Raw genomic sequence first — 18,861 nt, forward strand, 5'->3', positions numbered from 1 at the left:
GTGGAGACGCACCGCAGGCCTCCCCGTGCCAGCTCTATGGCGCCCCCAGGCGGAGCCGAGGGGGGCCGGCCGAGCTCCGATTACCTAGGCCAGCCCTGTCGTCCCTACCGCTAATTAGGTTAATTAATAAGTAATGTACTAGAGCCCAGTGGGACAACCCTGTGGGTCTCAGCGCTCTGTTTCACGCACGCCTTGGTGCTTCCACGCTGCCATGTGTAAAGTGTCCTGGAGAAACCCGAGCATGCGTGGTTACGGTCCTCGCTGCGGGGTTACACAGAGGAACAACCATTTATCTCTGCTCTTCCCGCTCCGCGGTTTGTGCGGTGTCTCTGAGTGGGTGGATTAGAGCAGGTGTCTGAACGTGCGGGTCGCTTACCGCTCAGAGAACACTGCTTAGGGAACCCCGCTCAGCACACACCGCGCTCTCCGGTTCAAACACTCCCGGTCCGTGGGCGGCACCGGGGGCAGCGCCAGCCCCGCTCTGCTGGTGCCGCCCCACATGGCCGAGGTGGGGTGAGGTGACCCCAACATGGCGGGCGGCACCGCGTTGGGGGGGGTTTCAAGATGGCGGCCGCCCGAAGCGGCGGCTGTGAGGCGGTGGGACCCGCTGCATGGACGAACCCCATCACGGGCCCCTCACGGGGCTGGCGGGCGGGTCCCCCCGACCGGGCACGCCCGCCCTCCCTTCCCAGGCCTGTCCCCGGGGCGGCGGCAGGGCAGCACCGCCTCCGCGGGGCTCCGGCAGCGGCGCGCAGCCATGCAGCGGCTCGGCGGGATGCCGCCGGCGCGGCTCGTTCTCGCCCTTTGCTTCTGGAGGCTGGTGCCGCGCCGGGAGGCCGCAGGTAGCGCGGGCTGAGGGGAGGGGAGTAGGGAGCTGTGTCCCTTTTCCTGATCCTGCTGTGCGCTGGTGCTTTTTAGTCACCTCAGATGTCCCTCAGCAGTCCCGTAAGAAGCACCCCAGAGGGCTGACACAGAGCAGGTATCCAGGTCTTTGCTGCAGAAGGTGGCTTTGCCCATTCCCTCCATCCCTTACGCCGTCCCCTCTCTCTTGCAGGAACAGATGAAGTGGTTTTTGGGCAGGTGGGAGGAAACATCCTCCTCTTGTGCCGCAACGTGTCCAAGGAAGCCACCGAGGTGGTCTGGTTCCAAGGGGATCCGCAGTCCTTCCCGCCTCTCTTCTCCTCGAGGGTCTCCTTCCCCCCCGATGTCCGCTTCTCCCTGGTGGACAACAGCTCCCTGAGCATCTCCGAGCTGCGTGTGCAGGACGAGGGCAACTACACCTGCAGGGAAGTGCTGAACAAGACGGACCACGAGCACAGGGTGCAGCTCCTGGTGGCCAGTAAGTCATGCCCGAGTTGGGCTTCCTCCCCTCGGCCTCCCACGTCCCCAAATTCATCTGGCACTGGTGGAAAGATAATATTTAGAAAGTGCAGACGGCTTTACGGTGCAGAATCTCTCTCACATCTGCTCACAAGCACGAAAATGTGAGTCCAAATGTTCTGTCACAGATCTAGCATGTGGAGGGGAAATGGCAGCTCTCAAGTCCTCGCTGTGTCTCTTCTTCATTGCTGGTGATAAATGAGTTTTTGGGCACATCTTCCATTCTCTGTATCTATTCCATGGGGACCTTTTGCCTCTGAGTCTGGCTGACTCGAGTCTCCATAAACCTTGGGGTAGGGGCTGCTGCCTGCTGTCTGCTTTCCCTTGTTTGGGATAGATGTGCTGTGCCGTCCTTTTAGTGGGAGAACTCTTCCCAACTTAGAAGTCTTACATTGATGGAAGCACGAAATTCCTCAGGTTTATGTAGGAGCAGTGTCCTGGGAGCGTACCTGTTATCAACACACGCCAGTTCTATCAGCCCCTCCTCCCTTTTCCATGTCTATTTCATCCATTCATTCCCTTAGAAACGTTCAGAGCATAGGTGGAAGTCAGGCTGGAAAGCACTCCAATTAATCATTCCTGCTTTTGCCAGGGAGCCATTTTTTGCCCTGATGCCTCATGTATTCCATGGGAACAGTCCCCTCCAGATCTGGTGCTGCTCTTAGTGCCCTCAGGATTGAGAAGAGGGAAAATCTGCTGCTTTTTGGTGTTCTGTACTCCCTTGGCCCTTTCCTTTCTTGCTGCTCTTTCCACGTGTGTGACCTGTTTGCCTTGAGGGTGTTCCTTCTTTCTACCTGTGTGTAAACACTGCACCTGTTCTGTACAGGTTAACCTCTTGAAAGTTTACAGGAACAAAAATTCTCTTCCTGCAGCAAGGAATGTGCAGATGGGGGTGTGGAAAGGTTGAACCCCAGGCTGCTTCAGGGAGTAGATATGTAGGCACTGGGATGAGAAGCCCCAAATCTGGAGCACTGGGGCAGAACATCTGGGAGCATCACATATTTATGTGGTGCCAAGTGTTGGTGCTGCACTCTGAACTTCATTAATTAGTCTGGAATTAATTGTATCGCTAATGTCTGAGTACAACAAAGGTGGGTGATGTGGGCGTAGCCTTTGATAGGTGAGGAGACGATTTCTGGAGATGCTTTAGCTCAGCAGCAGAATCAGTAAAAGTTAGAAGTTTAACCTCTGACCTGTATCAGAGCCCCGTTTTTTTACAACCCCTGTTGGTAGAACATCTTATCCTGGCCTGGAGCAAATTTTGGACTTGGCACTGCTGTGGAAAAGCCTCCCAGGACATGTAGAGGTTTTGTGTGGGAATAACCAGCTGACAGCCCATCCCATGGGTGGTACCAAAATGTTCTCTTTTTGTTGGAAACTGCACTTTGACAACCCCACAAGCAGTAAACATTCTAGTGACAGGACAAAGGTGCAGCCCTGCCTTGGGCTGTGGTTCTGTGTTTGTTTTGGATGGGAAGCACCTGTGAAGGAGACGTGCAGTTCCGCACCTCCAGGGATTCCTTGGCACATCTGTGTGTGGGTTGATGCAAGAGCTGTTGGCTCTCCTGGGGGTCAAACCACAACAGCTCCTTTTTGCTGGTGTTGTGTGAGGTTGGGAGGGTGGAGATTTTTATTTGGTTTGTTAATGTTGTGGGAGCAGATTTCTTTAGACAGAGTTGTGCTGGGAGAGGCTGGGAGTTCAGGATGTAAAGCTGATGGCTTCAGGGGGCTGTTCTGAGCTCAGCACAGTCCAGTCCAGCTCTGGCTGGACATCCTGGAGGGGCTGTGTCCACCTGGACATCCTGGAGGGGCTGTGCTCCATTGATGTGGGGCAGTTTCTGCTGGTTCAGGCTGACAGGTGCCCTGTTAACCACAGCCAGGGTTTGGGGTCAGTTTGATCCTCCCCAGAAGTGGGACACAGGGAGTGTTGCAGAGAACTTTCTTGCCAGAGTTGGGTGGTTTCAAAGATCACCTGAGGTGTGTGTACAGTTCCTGCAGAGACCAGCCCCAGGAAGGTGTGTTCTTGCAGCCCACATGAGGGTTTGCCATGATGTTTTTTTAATTAATTCAAGTAATTTCAAAGTCTTCTGAATAAATGCTCCCCAAAATAAGCCTCAGACATCCCTCTGACACCTCTGGTGTGTGGGGCTTGTTTTGGTTGGATCTCTTGGTGGGGTCTTGTTCAGCTCTGCATTGGGCACAGTGTGTTAATGCTGCCTGGATCAGAGTCCAGAATCCCTGTGGCTGTTAAATCAGCACGTGTGTGTGTGGATCTGTGTGTGCACGGAGCAGCTGGGAGAGAGCCAGAAGTGTGCCTTGCTCTCAAGTGGTGACTCAGTGGTAGCTGTGCCATGAGCACCAGGGCAGTGGGATTCCGTTTTCCTGCTGTGTTTATCTCACTTCCATTGGACAAAGCTGTGGCAATAATTTTTTCCCTCCCTCAAGGCCTGGCTGTGGGGACTGTCACAGCCCCTCTTGGTCCCTGCTGGTTGTCACTTACAGCTGTGCACACCTGGGGCTGTGGGATGCAGGTCAGGGAGCAGGAAAGATTTTCCAAGGGGAATGATGACAAATGAATTGCAGCCCTGCAAGTGTTTCTGACCACGTGCTGTCCTTGCTGATAGATCCACCACAGGCATCCCCAAAGTGCTGGGCTGAGAGCTCCTCGTCAGGGCAGATGCTGCAGCTGTTCTGCAGCTGGCCTGGAGGGTACCCCCACCCCACCCTGCACTGGAGAGAAGAGGGGCAGGACTTGGAGAACTCCAGCTGGGTCATCAGCTCCACCAGCTCCTCAGACACCCACGTGGAGACCCTCAACAGCTCCCACCTCGCCCACAGGAAAGTCTTCACGTGTGTGGGCAGCCACGTGGTGAAGCAGGAGCAGCCTGCCTGCACTGTGGAGATAAGTGAGTGCTTTTGCTGCCTCATTAACTGTAATGAAGCTGGTGAACGGGGGCTGGTGGGTACCCTGGGCATTCCCTGCTCTCCAGAGCACTGAGGAAATGAAGGCGGGAGGTGGCATGGCAGGGCACAAGTGCAGCAGGAGGCACAGGTGTCCATCATGGCAGAGGTGTAGCTGAGCTGTGTTTTGGACCCATCTTCAGGGGCCAACAAATTTCACCCCAGCAGTGTTTTCACCTGTGGAAAGCTCCCACACACCTGTGTGACAGTGAGAGGTGATTTGGGGGCTGTGGGCAGCTTGAGATGAGATTTGGCAAGGGTGGGTTTAAGAGTTGTGTGTGCCTTCCAGGCATCTGAGTGGCTGATGAAAATCTGGGCTGTGATTATCTTCCAAGGGTTGTCAAGGCTTCACAAGAGCTCTGCTGTTCCCAAGGGAAATAATCCCTGGGCTGCTCTTCTCCTCTCTGCCACCTACCTGCTGGCTGCCCGCAGACCATTTTTCCCTGGGGATGTGCAGACAGGTGTCAGAAGGGACTGAGCTCATGAAAGCTGCTCAGGTCACCCCTGGGGAGGCTCCTGAGTGAGCCAAATGCCAAACCCATAGTGCTCAACTCCCAGACTCCTGCCTGCCTCCCTTCTGTTAATGATTATTAATCAGCCAGAAGCTTGATTGCTCGTTATGTTAATTGCCTCCATTCCCTCCTTGACTCTTGTTTTTGTTTCCTTTTGCCCCGGGGCTGTTCAGAACTCCCTTCCCTGGAGTCTGAGCCCCCTCAGACCTGCTTTGTGGGTGACAATGTGACCCTGACGTGCCGGGTGACCGAGAGCACGCCGGCATCTCGGCTCAGCTGGCTCAGGGATATCTCCCAGCCCCAGCAGGAGATCCAGCCTGGGGGGAGGTTCCTCATTGCCCAGGAGGGCAACGTGTCCAGGCTCACCATCCAGAACTGCTCCCAGGCCACCGATGGGGGCTGCTACGTCTGCAAGGCCCAGAACCCCGTGGGGCTCAGGGAGCTCTTCGTGTGCCTCACGGTGAAACGTGAGTGGGGCTGTGCCAGGAGGGCCTGGGGGTGCTGCACACCTGGGAATTCCTCATCCATCTGTGTCCCCTCTCTGCAGAGCCGGTGAACATTGTTGGGGTCGTGGGTGCTGTGGTGGTGCTGTCCCTCCTGACTGTTCTCACCGTCACTGGGGTTGTGTTGTACTACAATCCCCTCCTGTGCCTCAGAGGTAGGGGTTGGTTCCTCCTTCCTGGGGCTCTATCCCTGACCTGCTTGTCCCTCCCTGCATGCTGGAGTCAGTCAGGGTTGCCTGTGCCACATCTGGGCAGGTCACCTCCACATCAGTGCCTCTGCTTGGGGCTGCCAGTGGCCATCTGGGGGAGGCACAGGGTTGGCAGGGGTTGTCCAGTCAATAAAACCAGTGGCACTCCCAGTGCTGTGGTAATCACATATCTTCTGAACAGAGAGAGACATAATTCTCTCCCAGGATTTTCCTGGGAATCTGTGAGAGAGCTCAGAGAAAACAATTCTTATCTTAATCTCTGCAGTGGTTGTGCACGTGTGGAATGTGTTATGGGGATTGTTTACCAAAGTGTGATTCCTTAATTGGACTTTGGTGATGGTGTTTTAATTCATTGATCAATTAGTTCCATGCGTTTGTATCAGACTGTCTGGCAAGGCTGATGGGTTTTTCATTAGTATGGCATAGTGTGGTAACAATAAAGCATTGATCAGCCTTCTGCAATCACAGAGTCAATGCTCATGATTCCCCATGCAGGGGCACACTGCTGCCATACAGAGGGGCAGTTTCTAATGTTGTCTCTCTTTTCTCTCCCATTCAGGTGCTGCATTCAGGTGAGTTGACTTTCCTCAGCCCAGTTCCTTGTGGCATCACTGCTCAGCCTTCCTGTAGGTCAGGGAACAGGCTCTCCTCAGCCTTTCATCCAGCTTGCTCTGCTGTTCCCAGGAATGCAGACTCAGGGGATGTCCTAGTGCTGGTGGACTCTGAAGATGATGAGGAGGGGAAGGGGTCTGAGGAGACCCTGAGCAGCTGCACCGAGCACGAGGCCATGGCGCTGGTCAGTGGGAGCAGGGCCCAGGCTGCTCACCTGAACCACCTCACAGAAGGTGAGGAGCCCCTGCTCCCTGCTGAGCAGCTGCCAGGGAGGGAGGAATTCTTGCTGGCTGTTGTAGCTGAGATGCTGCTGCTCTGTGCCCTGTGTAGGTGATGATGATGAGCTCCACAGTGGGGTCTCTGCACAGGATGTGAGAGAAGAGACACAAGGCTCATAGCTCCTATCCCTCCTTGAGGAAGCACACGGAGCTCCAGCTGGAATCCAGCATCAAGCAGGCCCTCACTGTGTGTGGCTGAGCACAGCCTGTCAGTGTCCTGTCCCAGGACACTTCAGGCACCTCTCTCTCCACCTGCCACTTCCACAGTTTCACTCCATCCTTCTCCAGCCTTGTTTCTGCATTTCTTCTGTCTTCCATTTTCCTCTTTGTCTTGGGTGTTCCTAAAACAAGGTGGCACCCAGCACAGGCAGAGCATGGGAACACCCCCTCACTTCAATGCCTGTGACAGACTCGAATTCCCATATGGGATTCTGGCTCAGTCCCCCTGAGCAGCTCTGGGATGGACAAAGTCACCACGGGGCCACAGCGGTCCTGGGGCAAGGGAAGAAACAAGGGCTGTGTGGGCAGGACATGGCTGACACTGACCCTGGGAAGGCTGAATTGTTTTTATTATAAATATTTTTCCCCTATTCCTTCTGCAGTGTTGCTCTGTGTCCAAGTCAGGAGTTAATCTCTTCCTCGTGTGTGTGCAGGGTAACGGGGACATGAGCACACATATGGGGGGACAAAGGGGACCTGACAGCTTACAGGGGATCTGATGGCCCATGCAGAAGGGAAGCTCTCCTGGGACATGCAGAGAGAGGCAGGGTCTGTGCTGTGGGTGAAACTGGGGGGTCTGAGCCATCCCTGGGTTGTCAGAACAGTGTGAGCTGGAGCAGGCTGAGGGTGGGCCGGGGACTGTGCTTAGGGTCTGGCTGTGCACAGTGGTCTCTGGAGGGCCATGGAGCCTCAACAGAGGGTTCTGAGGGGCTGGAGTGGGGTCTGAGGGCTGGAGGGAACAGAGTGTGGGTGGAAGGATGGGATGGTTTGAGAGTGGGAGCCCCGCAGCAAGCAGCCCTGGTGCATTCCCTGTGCCCCGCACCGCGCCCTCGCAGCGGCGCTCGGAGCCGAGCCAGGAAAATCCCCGGGAGCCGCGGGAGCCTCTGGCTGCCCCTGGCAACTCTGTTGTGCTGCCAGCGCCTCCTCGGCTGTCCCGATCCCAGCTCCTCCACAGGCCCCGGGCGAGGAGGAGGCACCGCCGAGATGGAGCCGGAGCTGGAGGAGCGGGTGCGAGAGGCGTTGCGGGACAAGCTGCGGCTGCTGTGAGTGACACCCCTGTGCCCTCCCGTGACAGGTGACCCAAGGGCTGGCACCAGGCCAGCGTGTCCTGTGTGCCCCATGATCTCAGTTTGTGTTCCTATCTCCGGGTGCCACTGCCAGGATGGCTGTCAGGGAGGAGAGGACACTGCAGCCATGGGCTGGGGGCAGGCAGGGGGATTCACGGGTTCTAACAAGAAAGCTGAGGTTGTGATGTGACCTGTCCTTCCCTGGGGAGCAAATTGAACAAAGATGGAACCAGCTCCATCTCGCTGGTGCTGGGGAACTCCAAGCAGGGGAGGCTGAAGTGGGAGGGGTGGGCAAGAGCGTGAATGCAGGCAGGGCTCAGCCTGAGTGGTCCTGACCCCCGGGTGAGCGGGCCAGGCACAGCGGCGGCCCCTGGCAGCCCTGCCCGTGGCACGGTGGCAGATGCCCTGCCCAGCTCTCCTTCCGCAGCCCGGCCGAGCTGCACGCAGCCCGTGGCAGGACGGGGACAGCGCGGGGCCCCGCCACGCTCCCTCCATCCACCCGTGTGCTGCTGAAGAGGCGGGAGGTGGCGGAGGCGGAGCGGGAGCTGCAGAACGAGCGGCAGGTGAGGGCGCTGCGGGTGTGCCTGGGGACAAGGGGCTGGCAGGGGTGTCCCCAGCTCCCCTCGGGTGCCCACAAGCCTGGGCGATGCTCCAGGCCCCCTGTCATCCCGCAGGAGTTCCAGCAGCGGATGCAGCGCCTGGCGCAGCGCCGGCAGCAGCTGGCCCGGAGGCGAGAGCAGCACCGCGACGCCGTGCTCAGATTCGAGTCCTTCCTCAAGGTGCCGGGCCGGGGCCGGGGCAGGGCCGGCCGGAGGGTCCCCGCTGACCCCGTGCCCCGGTGCAGGCGGCGGCGGCCCGGCGGGAGCGGGAGCTGCGGAGGGCGGACGAGCAGCGGGCGCGGGCGGCGGCGGAACGGGCGGAGAGCGCCCGGCTGCGGCGGGAGCTGGAGCGGCTGCGGCGGCACCGGGAGCGCCTGGCCCGGCGCCTGCGGAGCCTCCGGCCCTTCGGGGACTACCTGCGGGACGTGCTGGCCGCGATGGGCCAGGTGAGCTCCTGCCGTGCCATCCTGCGTGTCCCCAAGCCCTTGGAGGGGTCATCCCTGCGGCCTCAGCCGCCTCCCACTGCCCAGTTCCAGGACGTGCCGGCCATGCTGGTGCATTTGGGGGTGCTGGCGGAGGTGCGGGCAGCCCTGGCACGGGAGGCAGAAGCCGGGCAGGAGCAGCTGGCCCAGGGCAGGGCACAGCTCCAGCGGTACCGTCAGGAGAGCAGCACCCAGCTCCTGGGCACCTGGAACGAGCTGGCACGGCTCCACACACGCCTGGAGGCTGCCCAGCAGGATGTGCACCAGTGGGTAAGGGGGATGTGGGGTGCCCAGAGACCCCCAGGGATAGGGGCAGCAGTACAGACCCCAGGTGTGCTGCACAAGGAGATGCCCAGTGTGGTGGAGGTGCCAAGTTGGGCTGCACCCTTCTGAACTGAGCTGAGGATCCCCACTTGCCCAAAAAGCAGCAGTTCTGCATGGGGGGGGATACACAGCCAGGACTCCTGGGTTACCCAGGCCTGGCCTGGGGGGCACAGAAGGACACAGGGCAGTGACCAGGGGCTCACTCTGTCCCCCAGGAGTCCTGCTGGACCCACATCCAGAGCACAGCCACCCAGAAGACCCTGCTGCTGGGGCAGATCAAGCTGGCTGTGCTGAACCTCTTCCAGCAAACCACAGCACAGCTCAGGATCCTCACAGACAGAGCCCAGGAGGACACAAAGGCCCAGTTGGACACGGTCAGCACAACCCTCTCCCCGGGGCAGTGGGGCTGGGGACTCACAGGGGCACTTACACCCCAGGACTGCTGTGGCATCAGTCTCTCATCTCCACAGGTGCTGCTCTGCATGAAGGCTCTGTCTGACATCTGTGCCACCGGCACACACCCACAGCAGCACAGGAGTGTCAGGCTGCTTCAGGGCCACAAATAGCCCCTGGGGACTATCTGCCTGCTCCTGGGGCCGGAGAGAGGCTGCCAGGGCCAGCATGGAGCCACAGGACCCCTCTGTATGCAGGCAATTCCTGCAAGTCTGGAAACCCATGTCAAGAGGCAACATGGACAGCAGTGGCACAGTCACACTAGGGTGGCACCACACCCAGTCAGGGCCAGGGCACTCCTGAGGTTCCCTCCTGCACAGAGCACCCCAGGCAGGAGGACGAGGAGGAGAGAGCTGCTGAAGGTGCTTCACATTAAAATACACCCAGCTGTGCAGCACAGCACCTGCTTCTTCTTGCGTCTCTAGGGAAAGAATCACCCCAAGCACGCCGCTTGGAGCAAGGACAGACAGAAGCTGGGATGCAAAACCAACCAATATTTACTGTCCCTTGCCCAGCTCCCACCCCAGGCACCGTGTGTCCTACATCCTCTTCCTGAGCTTGCCCTTCCTGGTGGGGCCGGCGCGGCGGCCGAAGGCCATGAGCCGCAGCTCCTGCACGCGCTGCCGCCCGCGCGCCCGCAGCCGCTTCAGGCCCCCGCTCTGCAGGAAGCGCTGCTTGGCCGCCTTCTTGCGCCGCTTCAGGATCTGCTGCTTGTTCCTCAGCTCCGAGCGCACCCTGCCCTGCGCCGGGGACTGCGTGGGGCCTGCAGGGGGACAGGGCTGTGCTCAGAGCCAGGCGGAGGGGAACAGGGCAGGGCTCTGCTGCTTGCTTTGGGTACTCACCCTGCCCACGCCTGTGCTTCCCTCTGAACTGCTCCCTGCTGCGTGGCCCTTCCTCATCCTCGTCCCGCTCGTCAACCTTGTACTTCTGCTTCCACTTCTCATAGCTGGGACGGGCGTGTTAAGGGAACATGTGGGGACTCCTCGCTTGACCCCACTGTGCTCCCTCCCCTGGCAGGGGATGGAGCCCTGACACACAGGTCCAGCCCTGCTCCCGCAGTGCCCAGCCCAGGCAGGCAGCAGTGCCCATGGCAGGATACAGGTTGTTCTTGTAGGAGCTGCTGATGTAGCGCCCGCTCTCCGTCCGCACCTTCTTCTTGTCCTCCTGGCCCGTCTGCCCCACAAACCGCTTCTTCTTGCGGTCCCTGCAAGGGACAGAGGGGTGGTGGGACCGAGCAGTGCCACCCCCAGCACTGATTCCCCCTCCAGCCCATGGGCAAAGCCCACTCACCACTTGAGCAGCTGCTTGTTCTTGTTGAGGTTGTGGTTCTCGTCGCCCATGAGATCCAGCACGGCCCCGGCCGCCTGCTGCTCGAAGGCGCTGCCCTCGCCGCCCACGCTCAGCCTGCCAAGGGGGGTGATGAGAGCAGCCCCCACACAGGCTGGGGGCACAGCAGCAGGAGCCCCCCAGACTTACCCCCGCTCACTCTCAAAGTCCTTGGGCCGGTAGGGGATGTAGAAGTCCTCAGCCTGCTGTGCCGGCTGCTGTGGCTTTTTCTTGGGACCATCTTCTCCTCCTCGGCCCCGTTTTCGTTTCTGGCCCCCCACATTGGAGAACACGTCCTGTATGGGGACAGTGGAGGGTTCAGGAGCCATGTCCCCCCAACATCCCCACAAGTCTCTGCACCAGCCCCCAAACCCCAGCACGATCTGGGCCCTGGTGCTGCCAGCACCGGGCCAAGGCAGCTCTGCAGCAGTTCCTGCATACGTGACCCAATTACCTGGAGGTCTTCCTGCTCTCCTTCCCCATCCTGGGGCTCAGGAGGGGCTGGGCACATCCCCTGCCCTTTAAGTGCTGCTGCCCGCTTCTCCTGCTGCCCACGCTGGAACTTCTCAATCAGGGCATGGTCGTGGCGCCGCTTCGATCGCATCACGGTGCTGGCCGGTGTCCGGGACGTGGCGTTGATCTCAAAGATGGTCTGTGCCCAGGGCAGGAGCATCATTCCCAGTGAGCCACAAGGGCATCCCATCCCATCCCATCCCACTGTCTCAACTCACCGCCTTGGACTTGTAGCTCTTAATGCTATCCACCAACTTCAGCCTTTGCAGCTCGGTGTCCTCGAAGCGAGCTCCTGGGGCAGTCAGGCAGGGACAGGGGCACAGATCAGTTTCATGGGGAGGGCAATGGGGTCCCCTCCCTCAGCATCCCCCCGGCACTCACTGAAGAGGGGGTGCATGCCCAGCTGGGACACATCCAGGTCCTTGGCCCTCTTGATGGACTCGGGCGAGGGGCCGGGCCGGGAGCGCAGGTACTGCTTGTGGGCGTTGTCGGCGACGCGGCGGAGGCTGCGCAGCTCCAGAGAGCTCTCGTGGTCCGTCAGCAGCAGGCATTCCTCATCATCCACCAGGCTCTGGGGCACACGGCCCAGGACATCGCCAGCATCTGCAGCCCAGGGCACAGCGTGTCACCTCCCAGCACCCAGCCTGTATTTATCAGAGCAGAGCTGCCAGCTCCAGGGAGCTCGGCACTGTTCAATCAGCAACCCCCACACACAGGGTGTATCACAGCCCCCAACACCCCATTTTCACTACCACAAGACCACAACCTCCAGCAGTGGCCAAGGGGAACACCCCAGTGGCCACACAGCCACCCCTCACCTGCAGGCATCTCCTGGGCCCCAGCGAGGACGAGCGGGCGCCCCAGGAAGAGGTGGAGGTCAAACACGTAGGGCATCTCGTCAGGAGCCACCAGCGAGTAGGCAGTGCCACTGCGGCCAGCCCGGGCCACACGACCTGGCACGGGCAAGAGGAGGATGGGAAATCATGCTCAGCCTGGCCCCACCCAGGTAAGGGATCCCTGGTGTCCCTGGCAGTCTACACATGTGACATTTACCACGGGGGCATGGCTGGCAAGGGACAAGGGGAAACTCTACAAGGAAGGTACCAAGAACCCTCACAGTCCAGCTGGGACATCACTGCTTTGTCCCCAGTCTGTCCCTCAATGCCACAACACAGTGAGGGCACTGGCACCCACCGACACGGTGCAGGAACAGCTTGCCCTTGGCAGGGAAGCTGAAGTTGATGACATTGTCCAGCATGGGGATGTCCAGCCCCCGGGCAGCCACGTCGGTGACCAGCAGCACTGGGCACTTGCCCTGGGAGAACTTGGCAATGTTGATCTTGCGGGCGGTCTGGTCCAGAGAGCTGTAGATGTGGGTGCAGCGGATGCCCTGTGCTGTCAGCAGCTGGGAAGGGGAGAAAAGAATGGATGGATGTGCCCTCAGCAGACAGGGCCAGAGACTCCAGAGTGGCCACCTGGACCTCCAAATCCCACTGATGTGCTCCCTCCTCTCTCTGAGGGGTGAACGGATGCAGCACCTCCATGATCACATATTCTGGGATTTTTCCTTTAACCCAGTGAAAGCTCACTGCAGACCCCATATGGGCACCCCCAAATGCCACTCACCTCCCTCAGATACTCCGTGTGGTGCTTGGTGGCCACGAAGACGACGGTCTGGTCCTGGGGTTTCACCACGCTGCGGAGCAGGTGGAGCAGCACGGCCGGTTTGTCGTCCCCACGCACGTGGAAGAACACCAGCTGCAGCACGAGGGCAGCGCTCAGCCCGTGCCACCAGTGCCACCCTCGTCCCCTCCTCAGGAACAGGGGGATTGCAGGGGGTAGAGGGCACAAAGCCCCTCTTGAACTCCCCCATCTCACCTTGAGCTGCTCGCTCAGCTTGGACTCCACGTCCAGGCGGATCAGCATGGGCTCAGTGAGGCCTGTGGTGACACACAGGACATGGGTCACCCAGGGCTGTCCTGCTGGGGACACCCACTTGGCCAGCATTAACCCAGCTGGGTTTTCCCAGTGCTGGGCTCAGCCTGGCTGTGGGGCTGTGCCAGGTCCCTGTCCCCAGTGCCACCTGGCCCAGGTCCTCACCAGCCCGGGCAAACTCGACGAGCAGCTTGGGCAGCGTGGCGGAGAACAGCACGGTCTGGTGGCAGTCAGGGAGCCGGGCAATGATCTCCTGCAGCTGCTCAGCAAAGCCCATCTCAAAGAGCCTGCAGGGAGGGGATATGGGACATGGCAGGTGCCTCCCTGGGCTTCTCATCCCTGTGGGGACACTGCCAGCCCTGGGGACAGCCCTGCTGACCTGTCTGCCTCGTCGAACACCACGTACTCCACGGTGTGCAGCTTCAGCTTCATCTCCACTGCCACGTGCACCAGGCGCCCAGGGGTGGCTATGATTCTGTGGGGACAGAGGGGGTGACAGGACCAGGCCGAGGGGGAGACAGTGTCCCCACACCATTCTGGGAGCAAGTCCCAAATTCACCCAAAGATGACACAACAGAGACCCTGTTGTCCCACAGGAGTTGCTCCAAGGGAACACGAGGAATGCCCATCAGGCACACCAGTGATGTCCCCAGGTGGCTGGTGGCCATTTCCCCACTGGGTCCCCTCCCTGTGCCCCAATCACTCACATGTCAGGGTTCTCATGCAGGGCAGCAAACTGGTCCTCCATCCTGTGAAAGAGGGGAGAGGCTGGGGTGGCACTGGACAGCTCAGCCCCTCACCAGGTTTTGGGGAGGCTCAGGGAAGCAGGGATTGGAGGGGACATGGGGACATCTTACTTGTCTCCTCCCAGGATCAGGGCTGTCTTCAAGCCAGTGAACTTGCCCAGCTGCAGGGTGAGCAATAAACATATTGGTGGGATGCAGAACCAAACCCATTGTCCCCATTTTTCCCACTCACCCCCGTGTCCCCTGTACCTCCTTGGTGAACTTGAGGGTCTGCAGGGCCAGCTCCCGGGTGGGTGAGAGGATGAGGGCGCGCGGCCCGGCCTGGCTGGGCGCCTTCAGCCGCTCAAACATGGGGATGAGGAAACAGGCCGTCTTCCCACTGCCCGTGCGGGCCATGGCCACCACATCCCGGCCACGCAGGATGGCAGGGATGGTCTGTGGGACACCACCGTCACTGTCACTGTCCTACTGCCACCCCCTGGGGCAGGGACCCACCGCTGCCCAGGCTCACCTTCCTCTGGATGGGCGTGGGCACCTTGTAGCCCTTCTTCATGATGCCCTTGAAGACAGGGTAGCTGAGGCCTGGGGGAACAGGGACAAGTGAGGGGGCATGAGCAGGAGGGGACAGTCCCTGTCCCAGGGACAGCTGTCCCCTGCCTCACACGCACCCATGGACTGGAAGCCCCCAGATTTCTTCTTCTTCTGGTTCTGGGCCCGCACCATGGCCTGAGTGTCCAGCTCAGCATCAGCGTCGGCGCCATCGTCCTCCTCGGCGGCCGTAGGGAAGGCGGGCAGTGGGGCCGCAGGGGCCTGGGGACAGTGGGGGACATGGCTGTGGTGAAGGGTCAGGTCACTGCAGCTCTGCATTGCTGGTGTCACAGGCAGGGCCACCAGTGCTGGTGACTGGGGGTACTGGGAACAGTGGCACTGGGGACCCGGGTACTGGGGACACTGGTACTGGGACAGTGGCACTGGAGACCCGGGTACTGGGGACACTGGTACTGGGACAGTGGCACTGGACATGGATATTGGGACACGGGTACTGGGGACACTGGCTCTGGGACATGGGTATTGGGACACTGGCACTAGGACATGGGTACTGGGACACGGGTGCTAGGACACTGGCACTGGGGACATGGGTACTGGGACACGGGTGCTGGGGACTCAGGTACTGGGACACGGCTACTCAGGACACCGGCATTGGGACACTGATCGTGGGGACATTGGTCGTGGGAACACGCATACCAGGAATACGGGCACAGGGGACATTGGCACTAAGGACACCAGTACTGTGGACACGGGCACATGGACACCGGGGCCGCAATACCGGGCGCAGGGACACGCCTCGCTCGGGCCCGGCCCGCCCCGTTCCCACCCCGCTCCCGTTCCGTCCCCGTCCCCGTCCCGTCCATTCCCGTCCCATTCCCGCCCGGTACCGGCGTCTGGCGTGGCTGGCGGCGGTTGCGCGGCGCCATGTCGGTCCCGGCGGCGGATCCACGTGTCGGGGCGGGGGCGGAAGGGGCCGGGCCCGGTCCGAGCCCGCCCCGGGGCCGCGGCCATGCGGGCGGCAGGTCCGGCCCCAGCCCCGGTCCCGGCCGGTGGTGGCTCGGCTGCCGCTGCCGCCCGCCCTCCGCGGGGTCCCCGGGGCCGCCGCCGGGTGCGGCCGTCCTTCGTGGACGAGTCGCTGTTCGGCCGGCCCGCGGGGGCCCGCCCGCCGCCGCCCGCCTTCCCGCCGCCCTGGGCGGCTCCGGCGGCTCCCTCAGCGCGCGGCGCCCGGCCCGGCAGCCAGTGCAGGTGAGCCGCGCCGCGGGGCGCTCCCTGCGCTGCCCCGTGTCGGTGCCCTGCGGAGCCCCTCGAGTCCCCCTCTGCTTTCCCCGCTGTAACCAGCCCGTGTTTCTCCGCTTGTCGCCCTGCAAGGTCCCGAAGCCACGCTCCGTCCTTCTGTGACGAGTCCCTGTTCGGTGCCAAGCCGCAGGGCGCTGCCTGGGCCGCTCCGCGGATGAGGAAGGAGGATGTAGCCAAGCTCCACTCGCTGCTCTGGAGCCCCCCGCCCGCCCCGCAGAGCCAGCCCGGCCTGTCCCCACACAGCCGGGGCGCTCCCCTGCGGGCCGTCCATCCCCCGGCCACGTCCGAGCCCGGCCCCCGGGAGAAGCTGTGTGCCTGGAGACATCCCGGGAGCGATGCTTGCCCCAAGGGCTGGGCTGCTCCTGGCAGAGCACGCTCTCAGTCTGTCAGCCGGCTGAGCACCCCCCCGGACAGGATTCACCTTCCTTCCAGCCTCAGCACAGAAAGGTGGAGGAACCAGAGCGCTCCAACAACCCCTGCAGCCCCCCGGGGCCCGCGGGTGAGGGGTCGGTCCAACAGCGTGTCCGGATCTCCGGTGCCCAGGAATGCCAAGGGAGCAGGCGGTTGCTCAGCCAGACCCCCCTGGAAGTGATGCCAAGTGTCCCTCTGGATGTACACACAGTCTTAATCCACCTGAGGCCTCCCTGAGGCCAAGCCCTTGAGGACCCTGGGCTTTCCCATGGCTGGAAACGAAGGATGGGGCTGCTCCATGCTGGAAGCCAAGCCAGGAGCCAGAGGTGACCACAGTGCTGGGAGCAGTGACCTCCTGGTTCAGGGCACACCCCATGGCACCAGAGCAGGAGAGCCTTGGTGGGAGCAGCACCCTGTGATGTGCAGGGGTGTCAGAGGAGGTTCCTGCTGTCTGGGAAATCCAGTGGGAGGTTGGAGCAGCAGGGAACAGGAGTGTCCCCAAGTGCAGTGCAAGGCCTGTCCAGGCACAGGGACATTGTGGGGACAGGCAGGGGCTGTGCAGCTCCCAGGACAGGGGGTGCTGCTGGGGTGGGGTCCCAGGTGAGTCTGGCTGGGGCAGTTGGGGTCTGAGGGCCCTGACAGGGACCTTTGCTGAGAGGAGTCCTGCTCCATCCCACCTGTGCTCGTCCCTGCAGGAATGCAGGGCATCCCCCTAGTCTGACCTGTCCAAGGTGGTGGAAACCCCTAGGAACAGAGGCTACACAGCCTCTCTTCCCACTGCTCCACTGTCCTCAGGGTGGAAATTCTCCCTTTATCCAGTCACAGCATTTCTAGTTTGATTTTGTGTCTGTTCCTGAGCACAAACCTTGGCCCAGCCCTCACGGCCGCCTCCTCTTTGCAGGTATTGAGAGGCTGCTGAGGCCCTCCCAAAGGTTCCCTTCTCCAGGAAATGAGCTCCATTCCCTCTGCCTCCATGCACAGGACGTGCCTTGGTGTCTCCCTGCTGTCCTTGCTTTGTGCCACCAGCACCTTATGGACTCCTCTGACAAAGCAGCATGAGCACAGAGGTGAGGAAAGCACTGCCCTGGTCCCAGGCTGGATGGGATTTGTGACACACAAGGACCTGCCCAGGGATTTTGGCAGCTCATGGTGATGAGGAGGTGCTGAGTAGATCCATAACTGTGTGCCTGGGGGTTGTGAGGTGCTCACAGCAGTGCCACGGTGTCACCGAGTGCTCCGAGACAAATCTGGGATCTGTGGGATGCTGCTGAGGGACCTGGGCACCTCCAAAGCTCCTCCACTTCCTTTGCTGAGGTGGGAAAAGCAGCTCTGTGTGGATAGAAGTGGATAAAGGACATGGGGTGGGTGAGTGGGGTTTGCAGCCACTGCTCCCTGGGCAGGGAGGCTGCGCTGAGGAGCTGCTGGGGTTAATGGGAGTTTGGTAGCTTCCATGCCGAGGGAAACACATTCACCCAAGGACACACCAAGCCAGGTTAAGAGCATCATTCTGTCCCAGAAATGATTTTATTGCACCTTGAGCAGCAGCAGGATCAGGTCTTGACCCACTCCAGCAGGTGGAGCTGGAGCCAGCCAGGAGCCTGCACTGCGGGGAATTCCTGCTCATTTCTGGGCCTGACAGGAAGCAAGAATAACCTGACATTATTAAAACCTGAGAAGGTGAGTGAGGATCCTTGTGATTCACTCCAAGCTCTCAGACCTCTCCCTGTGCTTCCCACTGAGGCAATCCAGCAGCTCTTCTCCAGCTTGGGTAAAATTGGAGGGACAAGAAACAACTGTGGCCTTCTCAGAGGAGGGGTTGGCAGTGCTGGTGTCCATCCCAGCCTGGTCAGCTGTGTTTGGGATGTGGGCACACTGATGTGAAGGCTGCAGGTTTCACTGGGCTGGGAGAGAGCCCAGATGTGGTTTGGACACTAGATGGAGACAAGAGGGTTGAGGATTGACACAGGAGCAGGAATGCTGTTCCAGCAGCAGGTGGGAGATCCAGAGAGGCGAGTCCTCAGCAAACTGGGGGAACTGCCCTGGAGTCCAAGCAGCAGTGTGGTCCAGTGTGATCTTGGAGAGCTGGTGTTCTTGAAAGAGGAAGCCTCTTAAAATAAGGAGAGATTTAATCTGAAAATCAAGTAAGCAGTGGCCTGTGTGGCCAAGATTGGCCACTTTACCCCCACTGCTGTGCTCAGGGTCTAAGGAATCAGTGGGGGAAACTAGAGCCCATCTCATCAGCCACATTTCCCTGTCCCACACTGGGCCAGGTTGTCACCAAGGCCTTCCAGGAGATCAGAACTGGCACTTCTTGCTATTTACACATGAGGATGTTGTTTAAGTATAAATGTGTTTGCATTTTGTTCCATGATTTTCACTTACATTGGTGCTTTACTGTTGCCTTGTCCTCTTGTTCTGCCAGGTCTGTGCAGCTCAGCACGAGACCAAAAGCTGCTCTGTTACTGCTGGAGCTGATGCTCACGTGG

At 60.3% G+C, this 18,861-nt stretch overlaps 4 protein-coding genes across 4 annotated transcripts; 3 read left to right on the forward strand and 1 right to left on the reverse strand.

Annotated features, from left to right (window-relative positions):
* Window positions 1-679: 679 nt before the first annotated feature.
* VSIG10 (V-set and immunoglobulin domain containing 10) lies at window positions 680-7,006 on the forward strand. Its single transcript, XM_058816912.1, has 8 exons — window positions 680-842; window positions 1,055-1,339; window positions 4,005-4,286; window positions 5,027-5,320; window positions 5,401-5,511; window positions 6,125-6,137; window positions 6,250-6,410; window positions 6,508-7,006. The coding sequence occupies exons 1-8, from the start codon at window positions 758-760 to the stop codon at window positions 6,573-6,575; spliced, it is 1,299 nt and encodes a 432-aa protein (XP_058672895.1). The 5' UTR covers window positions 680-757; the 3' UTR covers window positions 6,576-7,006.
* A 652-nt stretch (window positions 7,007-7,658) lies between these two features.
* Window positions 7,659-9,712, forward strand: CFAP73 (cilia and flagella associated protein 73). Its single transcript, XM_058816957.1, has 7 exons — window positions 7,659-7,717; window positions 8,169-8,319; window positions 8,380-8,520; window positions 8,586-8,786; window positions 8,871-9,092; window positions 9,362-9,520; window positions 9,617-9,712. Exons 1-7 carry the CDS (start codon window positions 7,659-7,661, stop codon window positions 9,710-9,712), a joined length of 1,029 nt encoding a protein of 342 aa, XP_058672940.1.
* Window positions 9,713-10,126: 414 nt separating this feature from the next.
* On the reverse strand, window positions 10,127-15,679 carry DDX54 (DEAD-box helicase 54). Its single transcript, XM_058816958.1, has 20 exons — window positions 15,410-15,679; window positions 14,788-14,929; window positions 14,631-14,701; window positions 14,369-14,554; window positions 14,231-14,280; window positions 14,081-14,122; window positions 13,753-13,848; window positions 13,539-13,660; window positions 13,317-13,378; window positions 13,065-13,196; window positions 12,633-12,843; window positions 12,257-12,391; window positions 11,820-12,041; window positions 11,657-11,730; window positions 11,380-11,577; window positions 11,076-11,221; window positions 10,890-11,003; window positions 10,699-10,803; window positions 10,442-10,545; window positions 10,127-10,362 (listed from the first exon to the last, which is right to left on the reverse strand). Exons 1-20 carry the CDS (start codon window positions 15,677-15,679, stop codon window positions 10,139-10,141), a joined length of 2,706 nt encoding a protein of 901 aa, XP_058672941.1. The 3' UTR covers window positions 10,127-10,138.
* Window positions 15,678-18,818, forward strand: RITA1 (RBPJ interacting and tubulin associated 1). The gene is made up of 3 exons (XM_058816959.1): window positions 15,678-15,913; window positions 16,037-16,701; window positions 17,277-18,818. Exons 1-2 carry the CDS (start codon window positions 15,678-15,680, stop codon window positions 16,554-16,556), a joined length of 756 nt encoding a protein of 251 aa, XP_058672942.1. The 3' UTR covers window positions 16,557-16,701; window positions 17,277-18,818.
* The last annotated feature ends 43 nt before the right edge of the window (window positions 18,819-18,861 follow it).

Source organism: Ammospiza caudacuta, chromosome 18, assembly GCF_027887145.1.
Source record: "Ammospiza caudacuta isolate bAmmCau1 chromosome 18, bAmmCau1.pri, whole genome shotgun sequence".
Taxonomy (NCBI): Eukaryota; Metazoa; Chordata; class Aves; order Passeriformes; family Passerellidae; genus Ammospiza; species Ammospiza caudacuta.

Coding starts and splice junctions, on each gene's coding strand:
- VSIG10 (XM_058816912.1), top strand. CDS start 758: ATGCAGCGGCTCGGCGGGATGCCGCCGGCGCGGCTCGTTCTCGCCCTT. Junction 843..1,054: donor GCCGCGCCGGGAGGCCGCAG/GTAGCGCGGGCT, acceptor TCTCTCTTGCAG/GAACAGATGAAGTGGTTTTT. Junction 5,321..5,400: donor CGTGTGCCTCACGGTGAAAC/GTGAGTGGGGCT, acceptor CCCTCTCTGCAG/AGCCGGTGAACATTGTTGGG.
- CFAP73 (XM_058816957.1), top strand. CDS start 7,659: ATGGAGCCGGAGCTGGAGGAGCGGGTGCGAGAGGCGTTGCGGGACAAG. Junction 8,521..8,585: donor GATTCGAGTCCTTCCTCAAG/GTGCCGGGCCGG, acceptor GCCCCGGTGCAG/GCGGCGGCGGCCCGGCGGGA. Junction 8,787..8,870: donor TGCTGGCCGCGATGGGCCAG/GTGAGCTCCTGC, acceptor CCCACTGCCCAG/TTCCAGGACGTGCCGGCCAT.
- RITA1 (XM_058816959.1), top strand. CDS start 15,678: ATGCGGGCGGCAGGTCCGGCCCCAGCCCCGGTCCCGGCCGGTGGTGGC. Junction 15,914..16,036: donor CGGCCCGGCAGCCAGTGCAG/GTGAGCCGCGCC, acceptor TCGCCCTGCAAG/GTCCCGAAGCCACGCTCCGT.
- DDX54 (XM_058816958.1), bottom strand. CDS start 15,679: ATGGCCGCGGCCCCGGGGCGGGCTCGGACCGGGCCCGGCCCCTTCCGC. Junction 13,197..13,316: donor AGCTGAGCGAGCAGCTCAAG/GTGAGATGGGGG, acceptor CTCGTGCTGCAG/CTGGTGTTCTTCCACGTGCG. Junction 12,844..13,064: donor ACACGGAGTATCTGAGGGAG/GTGAGTGGCATT, acceptor TCCCCTTCCCAG/CTGCTGACAGCACAGGGCAT.